The sequence below is a fragment of the Paroedura picta genome, chromosome 9 (assembly GCF_049243985.1).
Source record: "Paroedura picta isolate Pp20150507F chromosome 9, Ppicta_v3.0, whole genome shotgun sequence".
Classification (NCBI taxonomy): domain Eukaryota; kingdom Metazoa; phylum Chordata; class Lepidosauria; order Squamata; family Gekkonidae; genus Paroedura; species Paroedura picta.
This window is the reverse complement of record NC_135377.1, coordinates 50,886,860-50,910,209: the sequence shown is the minus strand read 5'-3', so window position 1 is coordinate 50,910,209 and position 23,350 is coordinate 50,886,860. Positions and strand designations below refer to the sequence as shown.

At 45.2% G+C, this 23,350-nt stretch overlaps 1 protein-coding gene across 5 annotated transcripts in view; it reads left to right on the top strand.

Annotated features, from left to right (window-relative positions):
- Positions 1 to 23,350, top strand: part of SPIRE1 (spire type actin nucleation factor 1) — a 105,355-nt gene that overhangs the window by 24,001 nt on the left and 58,004 nt on the right. For all 5 annotated transcript variants that reach the window (XM_077352802.1, XM_077352804.1, XM_077352805.1 and 2 more), the window contains exon 3: positions 18,324 to 18,554. In XM_077352802.1, the coding sequence (XP_077208917.1) occupies positions 18,324 to 18,554 (231 nt within the window). The remainder of the gene's footprint in view (positions 1 to 18,323; positions 18,555 to 23,350) is intronic.

Here is a 23,350-nt window from a genome sequence, read left to right as displayed (position 1 = left end):
TCTTCCAAGTTGACCCACATTTAGCTCACTGAGTGATCTTGGACCATTCATGAACTCCCAGCCTGATCAACCTCACAGGGTTATTATAAGGATGAAATGAAGGTAGAAGAACAAGAAATGTCATGCTATGCTCTGGGAATAAAGGGCAGGATATAAATCTTTAACCATTAGTGGCTCTAATATTTTGGCAGAGCTACTATGGAAGGAGTGGTGTCTGGGAAATGTCCGGGTGTCCAGTTCTGGCTGCATGGGTCAATCTGGGCGTGCACAGCAAAGCTAGGCACACCCAGTTTGGGTCAGTCCTACCCCCAGAAGCCAGCCGCGCGGTGCACTTGCAGGTCGTGGCCAGATGCTCCCTGGCTCTGCAGGAGTGAGGTCCCATGGCACCCTGCCCTGCTGGCTGCCAAGAATGCCCACGCTGCGGCCCAGTAGGCCGTGGAGGACAGCAGTCCCACAGCACCCTGCCCAGACGTGGATGAGAACATTCCTGCATTCCTCTGGTCACCCGCCAGCACAGCTGGCTTCCAGGAACCTCGCCCATGCCTCCAGCACCACAGCTAGGTAGGGCAATGGCACAGCCGCCGTGGGTTCCTGCCGCTATCACCCATTGCACCCCTGGGTACAATGGGTTTTCAGCCTAGTATAGTAATAATGTAGTAAATATAAACGTATTGGTTATACTCTTTAGTACTGGTTCTGATTGTGGAGTTGGGAGAGAGCGTACTCTGGGGTCATAATCTTCTTGTAGGAACAGGTTTGCAGCTTGGAGATGCTGTTAGCTCCAGATTTACAGTTAGATGTACACATTTCATCTAGGTTTTTAAAATGATTGATCCTTTGTTTTAATGGAATTACATTGGTGCAGCTTGAATATTTGTAGTGGAGAGGCTATATAAAACGTTAAATAAATCAATAATTATTTTGTCTGTAATGTAAATCCAGTGTGTTTATAGGGTGAGGAATAGTAATAATGATCCAATACTTTCTTCAAAGTGATTGAAAATTTTACAAAGTTGCCTTCTGCTCAGGATAACGCCATGCAATCTGTCTTAGGGGCCAATTGTTTGATGTGACTGTGGGCATCATTCATGAGGACAAGAATTTATATCCTTCTTTGTGGCCCTAAAAGCAGAAAGGGGGCACAGCTGAGGAATAAAAGAAGGAGTGAAATAATAAACACAAAGAGTACCAGAATGGCATTTATTGATTACAGCAAAATGGAGCATAGGTGCAGCATAGGGCAGGATCCAACTCATTGGGTAACCTGTCTTGTCGGCTGATGAACAGCATCCCCAGACTATCTACTGGGGAAACCTGGAGTAGCAAACTAGTGATTCCACAAAGGCACAAGTCTCTGCATTGAACCCTTGCCACCTGGAAGTGACACTGGGCAACCCACCTTGAGCCAGACATGCCATTAAAAGGCTCAACCCTGAGACCCCTCAAGGGGGTCCACATCAGGGGAGGCAAGCACACAGGCACAGCCTTCCCAAAATGAATCTAGCCTAATGCCTAATTGCAAAAGTTGGGAAGGAACAGCCCTCCAAAACTCCTAAAGCTGTAACCGACAAAACAGAGTGACCTGCACACTGTGCAATCATATGTCTTGGCCCCAAAAAGACAAACGAACCCCATAATTCCTGTAAATGTTCACTAGCTTAAACAAAATGTCTAGATGGCAAATGACCAAGCTATGGACAGACTCCATTAAGTGAACTGTGACTTTGCACTTTTCTGAGGCCACATACACCCTCCAGGCCCTTCTGTCTAGCAGTTCAGACCAGAATACGCGCACTTGAGGAAAACTTGAATGCGGTGTCTGTATATTGGCTCCAGTATCCATAGCCAAGTCAATCTCTTTCTGACTCGGTTAATTTTCTTCAAGCTGAATCACAGTTGTGTGCAGAAAGCCTGCATTGTCTATGACGTTCAATACTGCAAGCAGAAAGGCATCCCAAAGCATCCCCCTTTGTCCCATCCATATTATCTGAAAACATTCCTGGAGTCCTAATGAAGCTCCCCATCGTGATCAATCAGTGTACACAATAGTGTACAATAATCCACATGGCCTAGTGCACAATAATCCACATGGTCCTGTGAAATCTCAGAAGTGGCATAATCCTACAAAATATGGTTGGGATCATAGCTGTGTACATGCCCATTAGGGCCCCCTCCCCTTACCACACCCTCCAGACCCATCACTGGCTTGGGGAGGGGGGGTAACATGACCATATACAGTCATATCACCCAAGAAATGTTTAACAAATTTAAACAATATTTAAACAATTCACACCCACCCATTCAGGAAATGCTTCAAGGGCTGTCAAAGACCCCCAGGGTTTTACAAAACCCTAGTTGAGAAAGCCTGGCCTAGAATCAGCTTGGAAGTGACCCTGTAGTGGCTGATGTGGAGGCCCACCCTTACCAGCCACAACTTGTCATTAATCAAATCCCACCTAGCTAACTCACTTTTACAAGCCCATTTACTAAAGGTTTTGTTGTAGCTTATGGTAGCAGAATCACCTACTAAAGCTTGTGCCCTCAATACATTGCCTAGGTGGTTGGACAGGTGCCACCCCTATTAAGGGCAGGCTGACTGAACAACCCCCATGAAGACACTATATCCGGCCAGCCAATAAATAAAGGTGCAATGAGACTGTGAGCTGTGTCTGCCTCCTCGGCATCATGTTTAATCAGGGTAAATACATCTACATAATACCTATTTACCCTGCTGACCTAGCAGGAAGATGCTACTGTCTGGGCATGGACTTTGGACTATTTTTTCATTTTTTTAGATGAACTATAGAGGAATCAGATTATTGGAAAATAATATTACAGTGGCTGGGAAAACTCTCCCATTTTTAAAATTCCCTGGCCTTCTCTGGGTGAAGTATAATAGACTAATATAGATATTCAAGAGCCAATTAATTAAATAAGCATTGCCTTTGAAATAAATGTATTCTTTTTTCTTTTGTTTTCCCCCCTTTTTCTAAGGAGTTTTAGTATAATGTTCAATATTCAATAATATCTGTGGTGGGGAGGGGGAGGATAGGCAATTGTAAACTGCTTTGAGATTCCTTTGGGGAGTGAAAAGCAGGGTATAAAAATCAAATCTTCTTCTTCTTCTACATGACACCCTAAGAAGATAACAGCATGTGAGTTTTTATAAAAGGCTCTGACTGGGTCAGTAAAAAGACTGTCTAGTTGACCGTTTATGCACTGGAGGTTTCATGCCAGGCTGCAAGCTGGAGTTTTAGTCGTGGCAGATTGCCCCACCTCTTCCTGCATCCACACAGGGGAGCATTTGGCCCAGTGCACCTCATCTGCCCCCGATTTGTACTCCTGCAAGAGAGCTGGGACAGTGAAGTTCCATGTGCATAAACGGTCATTGAGAAGACAGGAAATTTAGAATGAAAACTCTGTTACCCCTAGAAACTGAATTTTTAAGCAGTATCTATTTTTAATTAAAAAATTAAAATCCAGCATTACCATGCAGGGATTAGCCATTTAACCATCCCCATCCCCACTACTGCCCATATAGACACAGGATGGCCACTACAAGAAAGCAAAGGGAAAGGTAGTTTGCTGCTGACAAGCTAGGCAAGAAGATGATTCCAAGCTGTTACCACCAACTCCCCTCTACAGCACCCTAACTGAACCGGACTCAAAGAGAGCCCCACACAATAGATGCAAGGTATCACACGTCCTCCACAGTCTTCACAGCCACTTCATATCCAGGAACAAGCCAACATCTGTGGCAGTCACCCTCCACTGATCCAAGCCACGTTGCTGTAAAACTACAATTGCTCGTAGATTCTTGCTTGATGAGTAACGCATGCTTCTGAGCCCCAGTGCAAGAAATGTGGACTCTGAAGTCATCCATATCCAGAAAACAAACAGGGCACAGTGAGCAGCAAGCTGGCCTTTTAATACTCACAGAAGTGGAAGAGCTAAACTGATGCTCATTTCCTGGTCTCCCCCAAGCCCAGTTTTGTGAGATTCTCACACATGGCCAGTGAAAGGAACCCACCCGTCCACCCACCCTAGGTAGAAGCCCCTGTCATAGAGGCATTACTTGCTCAGCTGCAGAGCCAGTTTGGTGTAGTGGTTAGGAGTGTGGACATCTAATCTGGCATGCCGGGTTCGATTCTGCACTCCCCCACATGCAACCAGCTGGGTGACCTTGGGCTCACCACGGCACTGATAAAACTGTTCTGACCAAGCAGGAATATCAGGGCTCTCTCAGCCTCACCCACCTCACAGGGTGTCTGTTGTGGGGAGAGGAATGGGAAGGCGACTGTAAGCCGCTTTGAGCCTGCTTTGGGTAGGGAAAAGTGGCATATAAGAACCAACTCTTCTTCTTCTGCTTCTTCTTCTTCTAAACATGTGGCCTCTTTCTGTGGCCTCTTTCTGTGGTGCTGCCATCACAAAGTGGTACAGCAGCAGCTGTGGATTAATATAATTTTTCAAGGAACGTGGGGGGAGGGTTGTGCAGCAAAGAACTCTTAAGGCATTTGTCCATTGTGGGGTTATTTTTAAAAAACAGAATTGGAAGATTCTAGAGGGAAAGGATGACTAAATTTGTAATATCAATACAATGAGGGCGAGTTTGAGAACATTATGACTATAGTACTTCTTTGTAACAGTTGTGTAAGTCTTGTTTAATTGCACTTGTCTACCATTCTAAAGCTGCTTTCAAAGTAAGAGCAACTGCTAACTTTCATTTAAGAGCTTAAATCATAGGAGATCCTACAGAGATGTATCTTTCCCAGCAGCCACCCTGAAAAACCATATCTGCAAATCCTAAATGGCCTAGCAAGAAATAGTTGTAACATTGTACTGGTTTACTGAATTATCTGAAATTACAGTTTAATCTCTGGCTTGATTTAGATCAGTTTAATCAAGTGCCATCATATTACGGCATTAAATGCAATCCATTGCAATATTAAGGATTTCCGTAGCTTTTATTGGCACACAGCAAAACATCATGTAGTTGAATTATGTAATGGGCAATAATTACTATTTTATTAATTAACTAGAGGCAAAGCCCATTGTATGTGGGAATACAATGGGCGCTAGCCTTTTCCTGGAGGGGAATGCTTTACTAAGAGAATTGCTTACCCTGGGATGCTTGAGTAAGCGAATTGATCGGCTAGGCAGACGAAACCTCCAGCGACTCATCAGCTAAGGCAGTGGTCCCCAACCTTTATTAGGCTGGGGACCGGCAGGGCATCGGGCCACGGCCACGCTTCTGGCCGCGCTTGCGGGCCGCGCCCGCGCATCGAGCCGCGCCCGGAAGCTGCGCCCGCGGGTCGGGCCGCGTCCGGAAGCCGCGCCTGCGGGTCGGGCCGCGTCCGGAAGCCGCGCCCGCGGGTCGGGCCGCGCCCGGAAGCCACGCCCGCGGGTCGGGCCACGCGGACGTGGCGAGAGGCGCTTCGCGGCGTCAGGCTGCCGGACAGGGAGCCCCCGGCAGCCGCGCTCCGCGCGACTGCCGGGGGCTCCCTCAGGCGGTGGCCTGACACGGCGAGAGGCGCTTTGCGCCTCTCGCCGCGTCAGGCTGGGAGCAACTGCGAGCCGCGCTGCGCGCGGCTCGCAGTTCCTGAGGCTGGGAATCGGAGGGACCAATTGGCAGGCGCTTCGCGCCTGCCAATTGGTCCCTCCGATTGTCTGTCATGAGGAAGGGTCCAATCTGGACCCTTCCTCATCCCGGACTCATCCCGCCCCAGGACCCCTTACTGTTTTATTTAGTCCGTGGCGCCCGCGGCGCCACGGGCGGTTTACAGATGTTGTGGAGATAGCAAAGCTTGTTTATCCATATTAATGAATGTTAAGTACAGTTAGCTTTTCATTTTGAACACCATTAGGTAGGCTGAAGCATTAATACTGGTGTTTCTTGTCCTGTTTTAAAGAGTGGCGTAGATGATGTTCTGACCCTCACTTCCTTAAACAACATTTTTGACTCATGTGCAAAGCAGAAAACTGTTGCATTCATCCACTGAGGGCATACAATCTAAGGTCTCCTCTGAGATCAATGGATCTTGGAAGCATTCTTGATGACGTAGGGGAGAGTCATACCCATTATCTGCTCCCCAGCATTCATGCATTCAAGTTAAAGTGTTGCCTAGGGCCAGGGGACTGGCTCCATGTGGAATTTTGGGGACAGGGGCCCTGCAGCAGCCCAGGGCTGGTCAGTTGGCTCTTGTGTGGGCCAGTCAGCCAGGGAGGAAATGGAGATGCAGGAGGATTTGGTGCTTGGGATTTCCACTCTGTTCTGTTCCTTTCCTACTTAGCCAGGCCGCTGTTGGAGCCTTGCCCTCAACTGATCCCAACTCTTTCTCTCACCCTCATTTTGTGTTGTGTTAAAAGTTGTGCTACAGTTTCCTTCATGGTCTGTGTGTTTGCTTTTCATCACAACTTGTGTGTGTCTGGGCATTGGGATAGATACATAGGTGGAGTTTGTGCCTACACACCCGCCTCCTCCATTTTTTGAACTCTCTTAAGGGGTCTTTGTCTTGGGTCAGCAAGGGCTTAGTAATAGTGAGGACTCCTCAGAGGAGGAGATGCCCTCTGTAGCCAGTCCAATGTCAACAGAAGCCAATCAACAGGAAGACGAGGTGTAGCCATTCCAGGACTTTCAGTCAAGAACTGGTGCAGAATCACTTCCACCGTCCAGCTCTCATCCAGCAGGTGAAGGTCAGTTGGCCATTCCCAGCTCTCCAAGATTATCTGCATCTTTAGAGTGATGTAGAAGAAGGCTGAGAATGGAATTACAAGGTAGACAGCAAAGTGCATGCCTCCTGGCTTGATGCCAGTTACTTGCCCGTAGCGAAGATGAGACTTTGCAGGATTGTGTCTGATAAGCTGGTGTGTGGTTATAAAGTCTCCCAAGAGGCACTATAGGATATGGATGCAACAAGTCCAGTAGACATCGAATTACCAACACTGCCTTGACTGATTCCTAGCAACCTGACCTTGGACTATGATATTGTGTTGACTAATTTCTGGAAGTCTAATTTAGAATTTTGGAAATATCCCCTAGCCTTGTAATCTTTGGAGAACAGGAAAAGAGACTGTCATCTGACATCAGAAGCCAGTAGGCCAGTATAATCTTGAGGGTGGGGATCTTCAGTGACGTACCCTGCTAGGGGGCTGTCACTGGCTTTCACATTTAGGTGTCAAAGGTACTACACAGAGGCTTGTGCCCATATGGGATTCCAGGGCATGCCACTCCAAAATTTCCACCCATCAGGCAGACTGGGACAGGGTAATATCAGACAGTAAGCAAGTTACCCAGTGCTGGGTCTGCCTGGAGGGGTCTGCAAGAGCAATGAGAATATCAGAAAACTTTCCATACCCCAATTCCTGTGTGAACTGGAGACAACAAAGATTCAGGAAACTGCAGATTCATGTTTGGTACAGCCTTTTGGTCCTAATTTCGTACTGAATCTGAGCAAGGTTATGTAACAGAACAGAAAGCATTTTGTCCTCTTTTTCTTCCACTGTGGCCTGTCAAGTACAGATTTTAATCAGTCAAGAAAGTTGGACTGGGACCAGAAGACTATGACCCAAGTCCCTTTCATTCCATGATACTTGTTGGATGATCTTGAACCAGTCATTCTCCCTTAGCCTGACCAATCTGCTAGCTTAATGCGAGGATAAAATTGGGAAGGGATGAATAAAAATGTACTAGAAAGATTGTGACCTCTATATGTGAAAACTTATCTTTCTGTTACTTATCTGTGAAATGCCACCCACATTGATTCCGTTACGTTAATAAATAGTACTACAATTCAGCCTAGCAGAAGTCTCATGGTTGCTCCTTTAGAGAACCCAAGATAACCCATAGATGCTTCGTGTTTAGAGCATATGTTGTCTGCAGTTTTTTTCTTTGTGACTTCCTGAGTCTTATTGATAGATACAAATGGGTAGCCGTGTTGGTCTGAAGTAGCACAATAAAATCAGAGTCCAGCAGCACCTTTAAGACCAACAAAGATTTATTCAGGGCGTGAGCTTGAGCTTTCGAGTGCAAGTCTGATGAAGGGTGCCTGCACAAGAAAGCTCACGGCCTGAATACATTTTTGTTGGTATTAAAGGTGCTACTGGACTCTGATTTTATTGAGTCTTATTAAGATACAGATCATTCTTTAGTGTTCCTTTGGCGTTTTTGTTGCAAATTAGCTGATCTGTAAATATCTATATAAATATCTAAATTTGTCCATCCCTGGGGAGGGTAACATGCCATAACAATATCTCTAATACATATTATGCTGTGTCCAGAACCAGACCTTCTATTGCCACCATGGGAGATGTGGCTTCCAGTACCCTTGCCCCCTGAGCTTGGTGGCCTCAAGGCAACAGCACAGGGCCCTTATCAAGCACCACAACTCCAGCTGCAAATGAAAGAACTAGCCAGGGTCCAGCATTCGAGAGATGACAGCAGCCTCCAAAGCCAGGGTAGAAGTTAAGGCAAGGCTAGAGAGGCCTGCACAAGGAAGCCAGGGCAGGTCAGAGAGGCTTGCACAAAAGTTGGCCTCAGGAGGGCCCAAAAAAAGCAGCAACGGGGACTGAGGGTCAGCAGCCTACCCCAGCCAAGCCTCTGGCATTATAGGCAATAGGACAGGAGAGAGTCTAGTTCAGGGAGATGAGCCATCCAGCAGCCTAGAAGAAGGGACACGGGAGGAACGAACTGTGGCACTCCTTCAGAGAGAGGCCAGATATACCCAGGGAAGGGCTGGAGCTATTTGGACCTTTAAAGGCAGATTCCTTGGCAAGGAAGAGAAGAGAGCACAGTTCCTGAGGAAAGGAGAAAAAATAGTGGCAAAAACCCCCTCCCTATTTTGAGGCCTGGGAAGACCTGCTGGAGACACCCTGCAGGACAGCTAAGGGCAAAACACCCGTGCTGCGGATGGGGGAACCTTATATACTATTGTAGAATAGAATGATTTTTAAGTCTGATTCAAGTATAATTCAATAGCAAGTCATATTTTTCTGTTATTGCAGTTAGGTGATTAAATACTTTCTGAAATGAATTAAATGGCTTATACTATCGCAACAGCTGTACACTGTTGTTTGCTGTCAAACCAGCATCGTTATTTAAAATAAAAATATGCATGTAAGATAAAGGAAAAATCTGATTGGCTGAATCCTTAAGTTTGTGTTATATCTGTCTGACCTCTCTGGGGGCCTTATCTAAGTTGCTGTTCCTGCTATATTGTTGTTAAAACCATTGAAATTGTGTTGCTTTAAAATCACTGTTGAATTATTGTTGATGTTACTTTTGACTGTTGTATGTTTAAGTCATTCCATGTATCATCCTGGGACGTTATATGTAAACCGCCCTGAGCCATATGGGAGGGTGATATAAATAAATAAATAAATAAATAAATAAATAAATATTATTCATCTGTTGGGTAAACTAGGGCCTTAAGTGGTTTCTGAACAAACTGATTCCCACCATGGGAGCAATGGACTGTTCTGTGTTATTGTATTGACTGAAATGTTCAGTTCCAGATAATTCTAGGCTTAATACAAATAGTAAATATTTTGTCTTAGCTTGTACAAAACACTATTTTAAACATGATTTCCCGTAACTGACCTACATTTAAATGAGCAGTCTGTCCAAGATCTATTAGGTTATTGGGAAAAGACCTTAATTTTAATTCTGCCTCATCAAAGAATTAGTTTTTTATAAAATAAAAGTAGTGATCTATCCAAGTCTGTAAACTGCTCTGCGGTTATAAATGAAAGCCTAAGGGCAAGTTGGGAGGAGTTAGGGCGGGTGCTGTCCGTGATAAAAACTCGGAAGGTGGCAAAAACCCCTTTAGAGAACCCCAAAATAACCCATAACGCCACCACCACCGGCCTCCAAAACCCCACCGCCACCCCCCCCATGACCCAGGTAAGCCCCCGCCCACCACTATCCCCCCCATGTGTACGACCCCCCCATCCTGATGCCCCACACCTTCTCCGTCACCACCCGCGCGAACACCGAACGCCCAACAAGCGGCGCCGGCTGCGCCGCGCTTCCCACACTAAACCCTACCCCCCACACGAGCCTTTCCCCCAACACACACCCCCAACCTCCAACGCGCCCCTAATTACCGCCTCGCCGACCGCAGCGTTCTCCCCCAGCCCGCTCCGCCCGGCTCCCATGCTGCGGCTGCCGCGACGGCTGCAGACTGACCCCAGACCGCCAGACCACGCATGTGCTGACTTCCACACATGCGTGGTTCCCCTCTGCCTCCGATCGACTCCCCCGAACGCCGTCTCAATTCCCGCTCACCAAAGCCGCCCCGTCCCGGCCCCACACTCCACCCTCTACCCACCCCTCCCTACCGCCGCTGCGCCACCTCCCCAAACCTATCCTTATTGCCCATTTTTACAGATGGGCTTTGTTTCTAGTTTCTTCTATAATTCAGGACCTTGAATTATTCACAGATATTTAAAATTCAAAGCTTTGAGTCCCTGGGGCAGCTTTCTAAATTGACTTTTTCTTTTTTTACATCTTTTGCTGTGACCAGATTTATTGATTTTTATTTCATTTAACAAAGTTGTCTTTGTAGTCCTTACTATTTATGTAATAGTAAAAGGAGCCTTTATTCCATTCAGTACATGGTTCCTTGTGTTTATGTGAGACTTGTCTGGGCAAGGAAATATTTTGTTCGAGGGCAGTTTTATGTCCTCTGCGCTTTTATTGGATTCTGCCGATTCATTTAAAAATATGATAAACATAATTTTGGCAGTTATGCTGGCCATGCTTTGGAGTGTTGTGATATTCACAAGGAAGTTATGAAAGGCATGTTCAGATGTAGAACATGTTAACATGATGGGTGCTGTTTCATCTGTTTACCCAGAGCATGTTTATGCACGTGACTCTGTTTGCTGAACTTAGTTTCTTTTTTCCTTTACTTTTGCAGTTCTGCCAAGCTGGCTATCCTGTCCCCAAACAGTCAGTTGAACTTCAAAAACACTGTGCGTCATTTAGCAGCGGGAAGGGGGTTGTTCACAGTCTAACTGCTGCTTAAAATCATTCAGAATACATTGAAACAGTGTTTTGTTCAGAGCCACAACCTACAAATTTGTTTTATTTAAACTGAATGTGTAACCTTCATTTCTCACACAGCCAAATAGTATGCCAGGGTCCAGGGTTTTGTTTGTTTTTTGTTTTGTTTTGTTTGGCCGTATTGCACAGAATACAGACACATTAATTTATTAATCATGTAGTTGTGTGAGATTGAATGCCAGTGATTTAAAATGTTTAGCTATATGATCTAGCATTAGCTTTATTCTCTGTGGCTAATTGGAGAGTCATTCAGAATTTGCCAAGTCAAATTATGTAACACATTTCTTATTGTACAATTATTTGGTCTATTGCAGGCCTAACACATCCTTGAAGTGTCTAGTGTGTAAGAAAACCTCAGCATATGGTACATTTGCAGGGGGAGAAGTTTGATTTCATTAGGAATCTGATTAACATAACTATATTTCACTGGTGTCATTCAAAGTGGTTATTATTCCACTTTATAAAGTAAAAACCATTGTATAAAATCAGATTGGTTACACACAAGATTAGTGTGTGTGCATGTGAACTGATGTCAAGTCACAACTGACTTATGGCAACCCCATAGGGTTATCAAGGCAAGAGACTATGAACCTGTTGTTTTCAAACTGGACTGATTCAGATTCATTTCAGGAATTTCAGTATAGACATACCCATTAACAAACAGGGATCAGACAAGAGTTTTCTCAAAAATATTTTCTTTCTGGCTTCCTTATTGGTAGCATACTAATACAAAAATTAATGTCCATCATTAAATAAGCAATGGTTTCACAGCATAGAAATTTTAAAAATATTTATTTTATTTTTTTTCTAACGAAACTCTGCTTGCATTTTTCGTTTGCTGAGGGAGTTCACATGAGTACTTTCCGAACAGAAGGATTAACAGTTCTTCAATTTGAAGAATTCAAACATACTTTTTTCATACTTGCACATGTTGTTCTCAAGGATAAAGTTTGAGTCCAATTGCATCTTTAAGACCAACAAAGTTTTACAGGCCCAGGGCCTAGTAAGGAAAGGTTTTGCAGAGAGTAACAAATTACAGGACACCAACTTTGGAATGAAACAAGCCATAGCTTTTTATTGAGTAGACTCAGGAACATTAGCAATGCATGGGAGTGGGTCCAAAAACTGATCTACCTGCCTGCCATTCGGTAGCAATCCTCACAGTCTGCCTGATCGGGAAAACCAAGGAGTAGCAAATATATGTGCTATCAAAAGGGCAGCAGCTGCTGAGTGATATTATTCGTCACCAAGCAGAAGACCATACACAGCCCTTGAGCTGGGCATACCATGTGATGACTCAAATCCCAAGACCCCATAAAGTTGTCAAAGGATCCATTCAGATGCACAAAACAACCAGAGAATGAGGGGAGAACCCCTCCAGTACTCCCACCAAAGCTCCTATGCCAGCAGCCACCAAAGGAGAGTATCTTGTGTCCTGAGCAGCCAAATGTCCATTTGCCACTTAGAGAGTTGAACCTCTTCTACCTTATATAAAGCTTCCTGCCTAAAAAAATGTTCAGATGTTCAGTGATAGAGCCACCTAAAGCCATGGTGACTTTTCTTGTGCATTTGTAGACCTCCCTACTTGCTGTCCACATTCTCTGGGTTGGTGGTGGCTCTCCAATCCCAACACTCCACAAGCTCCAACTAAAATAACCTGGTGTGAGGAAAATGCACTGCAAGGATCTCAAGATCTGATGTTATGGCATGACATAGCTCAGACTCCTTTATGGCCGGTAAATTGTTCTCCTTCAGTCGAATAGTGAAGGGATTGGTAAAACAAAACTACTGAGACACCATCAATGGTAACAGGGAAGCCCAACACATCCCTGTCCAGCCCAACCAGGTAAAGTATAGATGCATGCCAAGCCCGGGCAACTCCCCTCAACAAGAGGAGACCTCATATTGACTAGCCCAATTGACAGTACTATGTCTGACAGTGCATACTGTTTTGAGCTAACGTACAGACTGAAATAAGTCACACGTTAGATGTGTTGGGAGAAATAGATTGCACTGTCTCTCAGGTCCCTAAACATCCTGTCACACTCCTATCCTTTAAGGCAGTGGTCCCCAACCTGCGGGCCGTGGCCCGGTGCCAGGCCGCAAAGGCCATGGCGCTGGGCCGCGGCTCCCTCTCCCCGCCCCCCCCCGCAGTAAAAAACTTTCCAGGCCGCAAGCTTGCAGCCTGGGAAGCTTCTTACTGCGGGAGGGCGGGGAGAGGGAATCAGAGCCGCGCACTGCGCATGCGCGGCCGGGCAGCGCATGCGCACATGCGTCATGCACGGCCGAAATTACGCATTAGGGAATACTGTCCACATGTATATTCCAATAAGTTATGGGCTGCAGTTATAAAGCATGGAGATGGAATAGTGTCATTAACAGAAGTACCCTTAGGGTAGGAGCCGTGATATATAAGGCAGAATTCATGAGGTGTCTTCTTAGGGACTAACCCCAGTAGTGAAACCCTGAGGTTAGAGAGAGATGTTAAAGCACCTGCGACCCTGCCCTCAGCAAGGAGAAATTTGGCTAGGAATGCTACTGACCTAAACTGATCCTAGCAAAATGAAGACATGCAATTTACATATATGTTAATTTATGGAGAATGAAATTATCATGCATGGGAGAATATGCAAAGCGAAAAGGAATCCATTAAAAACTGATGTTGCTGTAGGAGATAAGAACTGGGAATCAGTGTCTACCCCCCCCCAAGCTGGCAGAAAAGAGAGGAGCATTATGGGGTGACAAAAGGGAGAGAAGCCTTGGTGAGCCGATCAGTGGAGGAGCACTCCCATGGTAGTATGTCTGGTGATGCTGGTGGTGGTGAATAAAGATAAGGGGGGAAAGATTTGGCAATGGCAAGCAAGAAGGGACATGAACAACTAGGCTTAGCAGGCAAGGTAAAGAGGATGGGATCCCCTCTGTGGGTCACCCAGGCCCCTAATTGTTTTATATCTAACTAGAAATATAGCCCATTGCAGATTGAAATGCAATGGGCGCTAGCAGTGAGAGTGGGTATGGGGGGGACTACCTGGAGTCTTTCGGTGGGTCTTGCGGTGGCGGCGAGCGGGTGGCGAGCGGGCGGCGAGCGGCTGCATGTGTCCCTGGAGTCCTGGGGTTGTGGCGGCGGAGTCCTACACTTGATCTGATGCAAAAGGCGGAGAAGCAGCAGCGGAGTCCTGTTTCTTGGAGTCCTGGGGTTGCGGCGGCGGCAGGCCGCCGGCCAGGGAGCCCCCGGCAGCGGCCTGGAGCAACTGCAAGCCGCGCTGCGCGCGGCTCGCAGTTCCTGGGGCTCGGAATCAGAGGGACCAATCGGCAGGCGATTTGGTCCCTCCGATTGGTCCCTCCGATTGTCTGTCATGAGGAAGGGTCCAATTTGGACCCTTCCTCATCCCGGACACATCCCACCTCAGAACCCCTTACGGTTTTATTTAGTCCGTGGCGCCCGCGGCGCCACAGGCGGTTTGAAGATAATAATGAATAATGAAGTGTGCTCCAATTTACAGTTATACAGACTTTTAAAAAACTTGGGGGGGTCTTACTGGCTTGCAGGAAAAAAAATTAAAACATTTAAAAACGCATCAGGAGTTTACATCCTCACACCAACTTAGGAGTGCTTTCTGCACTTCTGCACAAAACATGCCTCTGCTGGCTGGACCACATCCACACTCCTCAGCAGGTGGGCAAGTGAGCAAGCATCTGCCTTTACTGCCATTGAGGCAGCAGAGCTTTTAAGCAGCCACTTAGGTGGGGGAGCCACCACCACTGCCTTTGCTGAGGAGAGGAAAGAGTTGGGGAGGATGACAGGTGACAGGGAAGGAGGCAATCAGCAGGGGGGCCACATCAAGTGGGGAGGAGAGGGAGGGTTCAGCAGTGGAGTGGAAAGATTCCCCCCTCCCAAGAAAGAAAATTAACCTCAGCACAATCAGCAACATTTGCTACATATATCCATTTGTTATCGAATAAATTTGCCTATCTAGGGACTTGTTGAAAAAGATTCCTACTCTGACTTGATCATTTGGGCATCAGACTCCTGAAGAAATGACTAATTCTGAGGAGGAGGAGAATGGCCAGTGTGACAGGAATTTTGGTTGAGAACAGTTTTCATAATGTTTATAAGTTCAACCATGTATTACAGCTTTTGTTAACATTCTTCAAGTAAATGAACAACATTAGGAAGAAGGCAGGCCTACAGACAATACTCTGTTGTACATTGTGGATGTGGGAGAATGGCACGCATAATAAATATTGTCACATTTCAAAATGTCTGAAAAGAAAAACAGTATTTTTAAAGTATTCCCTGAGTGGAAATTTGAGTCAAATAATGCTGATGCCCGTGTAATGATGTCTCCGTGTTCTGATCACTATTCATACTTGTATTAATTAAGGTTCAGAAGGTAACACAGTTTCTCATAGGTTACAAAAATTTGTTAGTATTGTAGGAAAAAGTATTGGTATTCACCAAATGAACATATTACCGCAGTAGAAAAAAACATTTGAAACTCAATTCATAAGGCAATTCATAAGACTGCTGATTCCCTCCCCCTTTCCCTCCAAGTGCTTGCATTTCACAACTCTCAAAGCTCCTTACACAAACCATAATAAAACTCCCAGCTTGAGGAGAAGGGCTAGTAGCAGTTCTCTGACTCCCACAATGGCTTTGGAGACTGAAGGGGGTAATATATGAGCTCTCTTTTCAGCCTGTAAGTCACTCACTGCAGGTGGGTTGTCTTGAAATCAGAAACAAAAAGCAGCACGCATTCATCCCCCTGAGGCTGAGGTGCTCAAACCTTTTTTGAGGGCATTAGGGTAGAATGGAGACTTTGTTTGTTGGTTGATTACATTTCTATACCACCTACCCTTAAGGCTCAGGGTAGTTTACAAATAACGTTTGTAGCTTCCAGCTCATAGAACAGAACACAAGAGCAGAATGACAGCTTGAATTTGAACCACTTTGAACATAACAGTACAGAAAATATCAACAATTTTAGTTATAACAATTCTGAACGTAATTGCAATTTATTTATTTATTTATTTATGTTTATATTTATATACCGCCGCTCTTGAATGTCTCGCAACGGTTTACAAAATCAGTAAAATACAATAATATCCCCTGAAATACCCCATTAATACAATATAAAACAGTGAGAATAATAACATAACAAGATGGCGGGCAATAAAATGCCAGCCCATTTCTCTGTTCAGTATGGGCCAATAACTCACTCTCTTTCTGGGAGCGAGGAACCTACTTGACATCAACTTAAAGTTCCTCAGATGGCAACACCGGGTACCACTCTGGTCTCATATGCCTGGCAGAAGAGCTCTGTCTTGCAGGCCCTGTGGAAAGCTGACAACTCCAACAGTCCATAACATGCAGTGGCTGGTCAGGCATTGCTCTAAGTTGTCTCTGTTGGACATAGCTGGTGATTGGGAGGGGGCTTCTGGATTGGTGTTGTTCTAACAGCCTCAACCAAAAGCTTGGTGGAAGAACTCAGTTTTTCAGGTCCTGCTAGACTGTTTTAGTTCCTGCAGAGTCTTGATCTCATCTAAGAGCTCACCAAGTAGGAACCAGGATGGAGAAGGCCCTGGTTCTGGCTGAGGCCAGACACGCCTCTTTGGGACTAGGGATCACCAAGTTTTTAGTGTTCAAGGAGCATAGACCTTTGGGGGGGGGCATAAGTAGGAAGACAGACCCTCAAGTACGCAGGGCCCAGACCACATATGGCCTTGAAGGTGATTACCAAGACCTTAAGCCTGATCCGAAATTCAGCTGGCAGCCAGTGCAGCTATTGGAGTGTGGGCCCTCCAGTGTGTTCGTTTGAGAACGCTGACCAGATTGTCCCACTTCTGGAGGGACATCTGGGGGTACCTGGCAAATTGTATTTATGTTGAAATTTTAAAAATATATATTACAATACTATTTTTGCATTCTATGAAAATTTTTGTTGCTCCATATAGACCATATTTTTAATCAAGAACCCCCCAGTCAATGGTGTCCTGCTTTACCAATGTTAAAATCTGGTCACCTTAGAGCAAGTTGCTGAAATCCATTCTAGAGGTGACCATCGTGTAGGTGACCATTCTAGAGGTGACCATCCATTCTAGAGGTAACCATCACTGGCTAGTTTTTCTGGGGCCAGGTTGGGTAGTTGCTTTAGCTTGGTGCAGGTGGTGCTACTCTTGTGACCTGTTCCCTGTTGTGAATCAAAGGTCACGCCCAAGTTCCTGACTGAGAGTGCAACTGATAGTTGCACTCTATCCAGGCAGGGCAACTGCGCTTCCTCACTAGGACCCTTCCTACCTAACCATAGTACTGGAGGGGTTCCCCTATTATTCTCCATCTTTGTGGGACTGAGTTTCAGATGGCTCTGCTTGAGCCAGCCCGTCACTGCTTCCAGACATCTGCCTAATGAATTTGGAGGGGAGTCAGAGCAGCCAGCCATCAGGAAGAAGAGCTGGGTGTGAATGAACTCGCTGCCTTTCTCCTTCAACCTTCAGTTCCCAGGTCCTTGCGTATAGAGTATGGAATAATTGGGTTTATGTGATAACTTAAAAGCTCCCATCTTCTGAAGTCACTTCCTTCCCTCCTGCATTTGGTCCATGGCTGAAGGGAAGCATGGAGTAATAGACTGTTTGCCTTAATTGTTCTGCTGATGACTCACTGAAAGCTTGTGCTTGGGTGTTGCCAAAGGTTGTGGGCAACATGTATCTTCAGCCATCTGGGATTTAGTCTTGGGATTTGTTTACCTCTGCCCACCATTCCACCCCTAGCTGTATACTGGGTCCCACTCTGGTCTCAACAAGTCTGTGTGTGGAATACCCAATAAGTTGAGAAAGATCTTCTAGAACTATTTTTATAAATTAAAGAGATTTCAATAAAAGCCATATTGCTATTTATTGTAAAGTATGTTACATTGTTTCTTTTGTTTAATGTATCCAGATTTCTAGTTCCCTTTGTTTTCCCAGGAATCTTGTTCCTCATTATTTCAAGATTCTCAGCTTTGTAATAGCCTCTTGTGGTTCAAAACTACATGTTTATCAGTTTACTCTCACCTTCCAGTTCTGGTGTTTTCAAAACTGCTGACACAAGAAACAAAATTACAATTTTGGCCCAGTCTGATGATATCTTCTGCTTATACATTTGATAAAGCAGAGAATGACTTTCACTGATTAATTGTGGTACAAAAATCAGTATGAGATTCAGACTGTTGAACCTCTCTATTTACTTAACTTATCTAATATAAAATTTATCTTTCTTTTTCAGGTGATTGAATCCTTGGGAATTATTATTTATAAAGCACTGGACTATGGCTTGAAAGAGAATGAAGAGAGGGAGCTAAGCCCTCCCTTGGAACAGCTTATTGATCACATGACTAATACGATAGAAGCAGATGGGAACAAAGATGAAGGCTATGATGCTCTGGATGAAGGTGTGGAAGATGAAAATGCTAAAGAGAATATTGAAGTAATACAGTCTTATCGAGATGTCATGAAGGTATAGTTCCTTGTCCCTTTATCTATTTAAGAGACTCCTTGAAGTACAGGACCTTCACATGCAGTACTGATATTATAGTTGACATATTCTCAAACCTGTCCAACACAGAGTAATGTGGACTTTAGCACATGTCTTTGTTGGATTATGTCTATCACTGCATATTAATATATTTTCCATATGTAACATGCAGGTAGTTTGAGGGCAAAAGAACAGAAATGTAAATGGTGGACAGTAACCTCTGTTACCTGATAGTTGGGTATTCATTTATGGAACCGATATATACACATTTCATGGAATCAGACTTTTATACCTATAATATACCTTGACTAAAACGTCATTTATCTTAAAGATGCCACTGGATTCCAACTTAGTTCAGCTTACTTTAGTGTTACTTTTACAACTTGCGAACCAGGAGGAATTGTTGGTTGGAGGGGTTACATTATTGGAACCACACTACCCCCTACAACTCAGTTGGTCTACGATACAGTAAGCTTTTAGAGGCTTGAGCAGGCCAATTCTCCATCCCACTGTACTTCATTTTACCCACTCATTTAACTGAAATTCAGTTGGTCAACATTATCTTCTGCTGTGTTTGTGGGAAGGTACATGCCTAGGGGATTGTCTAGAATAGTATACAGAAACCTTTGTCAGTTGTATGGGTAATACCATTATACTGCTTTATCATCAATTTCAGTGACAGAACAAATATTTTACATGCAGCCATAAATATACAGCACACTAGACTAATATCAGCAAAACTCTCAGTGACCATTTATGCACTGGGAACGTCACTGCCCCAGCTCCCGTGCAGGAGCACAAATCGGGGGTGGATGAGGTACAAATGGGGGGTGGATGAGGGATGCTCCCCTGTGTGGGGGCAGGAAGAAGTGGGGCAACCTGCCATGTCTAAAACTCCAGCCTGCAGCCCAGCATGAAACTTCCAGTGCGTAAATGGTCAGTGTGGGGAGGGAAATTTTTCCAGCTTTAAATGATCAATTTATTGTCTGTCTCCGGATTTATTGGCATCATGCATCAGATGTAGGAAAAACCTATGCATTCATGTATGTTTCTAAAATACTAATTTGCATGTGATTAACACCATAAGAAAAAGGATTTGATTCCTAAATGAAACAAGGGTTTTCAAGTGCAGTAAAACATGGGAAATTGCTTGTTACAAAATGTCTTGAACAGTTAATACAGTGCAATCTGAAACATGTTTTATGTGTGCTGCAGCAAAGAGTTAGCAAATAAGCAAGAGGATTAAAGTAAACAGTTAATACCTGGCTCAATAATGGCTGTGAACTAATAGACAGAATTGTAGCTGATTACTTAACATGCACTGATAGAACAAGGGAGCATTCTATACCAGTGGTCCCCAACCTGCGGGCCGCGGCCTGCTGCCAGGCCGCGAAGGCCATGGCGCCGGGCCGCGGTTCCCTCTCCCCGCCCCCCCCGCAGTAAAAAACTTCCCAGGCCGCAAGCTTGCGGCCCGGGAAGCTTCTTACTGCGGGAGGGTGGGGAGAGGGAATCGGGGCCGGGCCGATGCGCGGGCGCGGGCCGATGCGCGGGCGCGGCTCGCGGGCGCGGCCCGATGTGGGGGCGCGGCCCGTTGTGGGGGCGCGGCCCAATGCCCTGCCGGTCCCCAACCTCAGAAAGGTTGGGGACCACTGTTCTATACAACATCTTTAAATAGGAATTCAATCCTGTTTTAGGGCAGGTTTTTTTTAATTCATAATCCTTTTTATTTTTCTCATATTTTACTGTGCTGTTGACATCTCACACATCTCTACACATCTCTCTAGATCTTTCCTGCTCCCCACCAAAAAAAGCAGACAGAATATCAGTTGTGTCCTACACCAGTGGTCCCCAACCTTTTTATCACTGGGGACCAGTCAACGCTTGACAATTTTACTGAGGCCCGGGGGGTGTAGTCTTTTGCCGAGGGACATTGCTGCCGCCTGAACCCCTGAGCCCCTGCTCCACTTGCTATCCCGCCCCTGACCTCCCATCACCCACAGGGGGGCGCTGCCATGCCGGCCGATGGACAGCCCAAAAGAAGACCCAGCGGCAGAGTGGCAGGGCAGCCCCTGAGGCAGCAGCTGGGGAGGGGGATGAGGAGGAGCCATGGCCTGGTACCGACTGATTCACGGACCGGTACCTTTACCGGTCCCCGGACCGGGGATTGGGGATGACTATCCTACACTACTATTTGGCCACTGTATGACACAGAGTTTTGGACCGGATAGGCCACTGGCATAATCCAGTGTGGCTTTTCTTATGTTCACTCACATATGCCTACAGCTAGGTTAACCATTGTTGCCATGACAAATGCAGTTGTTGGGACAAGTGCAAGTTCATTTAGGAGATTTGTCTGCATTTCCTATATATCCTCAGGGGGGTACAATGCCATAAAGTCTAGCCTCAAAAGCACCCATTTTCTCTAGGTAAACTGATCTCTGTATTCTGGAGATCAGGTGCAATTCTGAAAAATTTCCAGGCCACACCTAAAACCCTAGGCATGAGGTCCTGTGACACAGTGGTCCCCAACCTTTCCGAGGCTGGGGACCGGCAGGGCATCGGGCCGCGCCCGCACTGGCCACGCCCGCACATCGGGCCGCGCCCGCACAGGCTGTACATGCGCGATGCGCGGCCCGGCCCTGATTCCCTCTCCCCGCCCTCCTGCAGTAAGAAGCTTCCCGGGCCGCAAGCTTGCGGCCTGGGAAGTTTTTTACTGCGGTGGGGCGGGGAGAGGGAGCCGCGGTCCGGCGCCATGGCCTTGGCGGCCCAGCACCGGGCCACAGCCCGCAGGTTGGGGACCACTGCTGTGACAGACTATTACAGATAATTCCCATCAACAGTTCTATCTCCTTTACTGGTAGAGGTTTCTACAGAATACATTCTTCCTGGTTTTGAGCCCTACTGTAGTTCAGAGTCTGCCCTTTAAAGTGACACAGGGCTTTATTTTTGTTCTTTTTTTGTGTTATTGGCAACACATTGCAGTCATTCCAATGAGTAATAGTCCTTTTAGGAATTTCACCACAGTACTGATGTAATGTTCTTCCTCAGCCCACACACCTTCATCACATTCCACTTTCCTACGAGCTCCTAACAGAGAACTCTGCTTATCAGATTAAGATCCTAAATGCATTCATTGTTTGGCAACAAATGGGTAAAGTTGTGCAGTATTGCAGTGTAGTGGCTAGTGTCAGTAATTGATTTTGCTTTGTTTGTCCCTTTATTTGTATCAGCCCTGCTTTATTAACTTTATTATCAAAGGCACATACTACCTAATTTAGTACATCTGTAAATACAGTAGGGGTAAGCAGCTAATGGTATATTGGTGAGATCTTCCGATACACAGCTGCCATCTGGTCCAAGTATTCAACTACACTCTTCCTCTGTAAAACAAAGCAGAGCCTCCTCCTTCTGGTTCCAGTAAGGCATGTAAACCACCAGATGCTGCAGTGTACCAGACTGTACTGTCACTAGCATAGCTCTTTTTCTGGAACAGCCAGTTCTGCTTATGAAGATCAGCTGCTTATGAATGACAAGGCAGCATATGAGTAGGGGTAAAAGGTTCCTCGCACCCGTGATTGGTCTCTTCTCTTTGTTTACCTTTGAAACTTATCAGTATCAGTACTATACATAAGCTAGCTATGTCATCAGATAAAAAGAAAGCAAAACTCATTACTGTTGAAGGTGGAGTGTCAGCCTTGTGGTCATGGATAGTTATATTGTATGTGCTTAGCATGTCTACCTCCTTTCAGTTAGGCACACAAAATCCAAGTGCCAAGGGGCATTTCAATGGGCTTAGAGTGGTTAACTCTGCTTAGAATTGCTCTGGTAATGTTTGAAGGTGGCAGTATTGGTCTTTCCCTTATTTTTTATGTATTCTAAGATTGTATGCATTTAGGATTATTGCCATGTCATATCCTATACGTAATGTTTTAATGAGCCATTATTACATTTTAGATTATGTTATATGAAGTAACTGCTTAAATTATCATTTTCATTGGTGTGTTGTTCAAATGAGTGTTTATATTTTCTATTTCAGTAGTATCAAATTGTTAATTCCACAATTACTTTTGGTTGTTAACAGTTAACTTGAACAGATGTGGCTGAAAGCAAGGGTGAAGTTGGAAGTTAGTTGGCTCATAAATTTTTAAATAGTTTAAACATCAATGTGATTTATTCGCAGATAAGATGGAGAGGAAGTATTATTCCTTATGGGATTTCAACATTATATTACATTTTATCACCAAAATTTAACTACTATGATATATTTTAATTATACTTTCCTGAGATCAGTACTAAAAGCTGAGCAAATATTTTATGTTGTGCAACAAAGAAGTCCATGAAATGAGGGTTTACTGTATAACTTAGGTACTTGCCATAGCTGCAGCAGTTGATATGGCAAGCTGCTTTTCAAATCATAACATAATTTCTATGCTTTGGATTTTTCTGGTGGCAAATTGGGTATCCAAGATAATTTTCTAAAAGTTGTGTGTTTGGCACAGCATAAAATAGAAGTTCTGCATTTCCATGCTGATACCTACTGCTGACAGTAAAGTAGTAGTAGTGCTGGAAATTGGTGTCACGGTTCAAGGTGGTTCTGACCTGGTCTCCAGTCTCAGGCAGGCAAGGGAATAAATCACCTGTCATGTCAGGCCAGTGCCTGATGTTTTTACTCTGCCCAGGAGTTTCCAGGAGGCCCAGATGGCAAAGTAATAAAGCAGGATTAACTAACCAGTGCACAACAGGTCTGGGAGTGGGATGTTCCATTCAAGGAGGCAGGG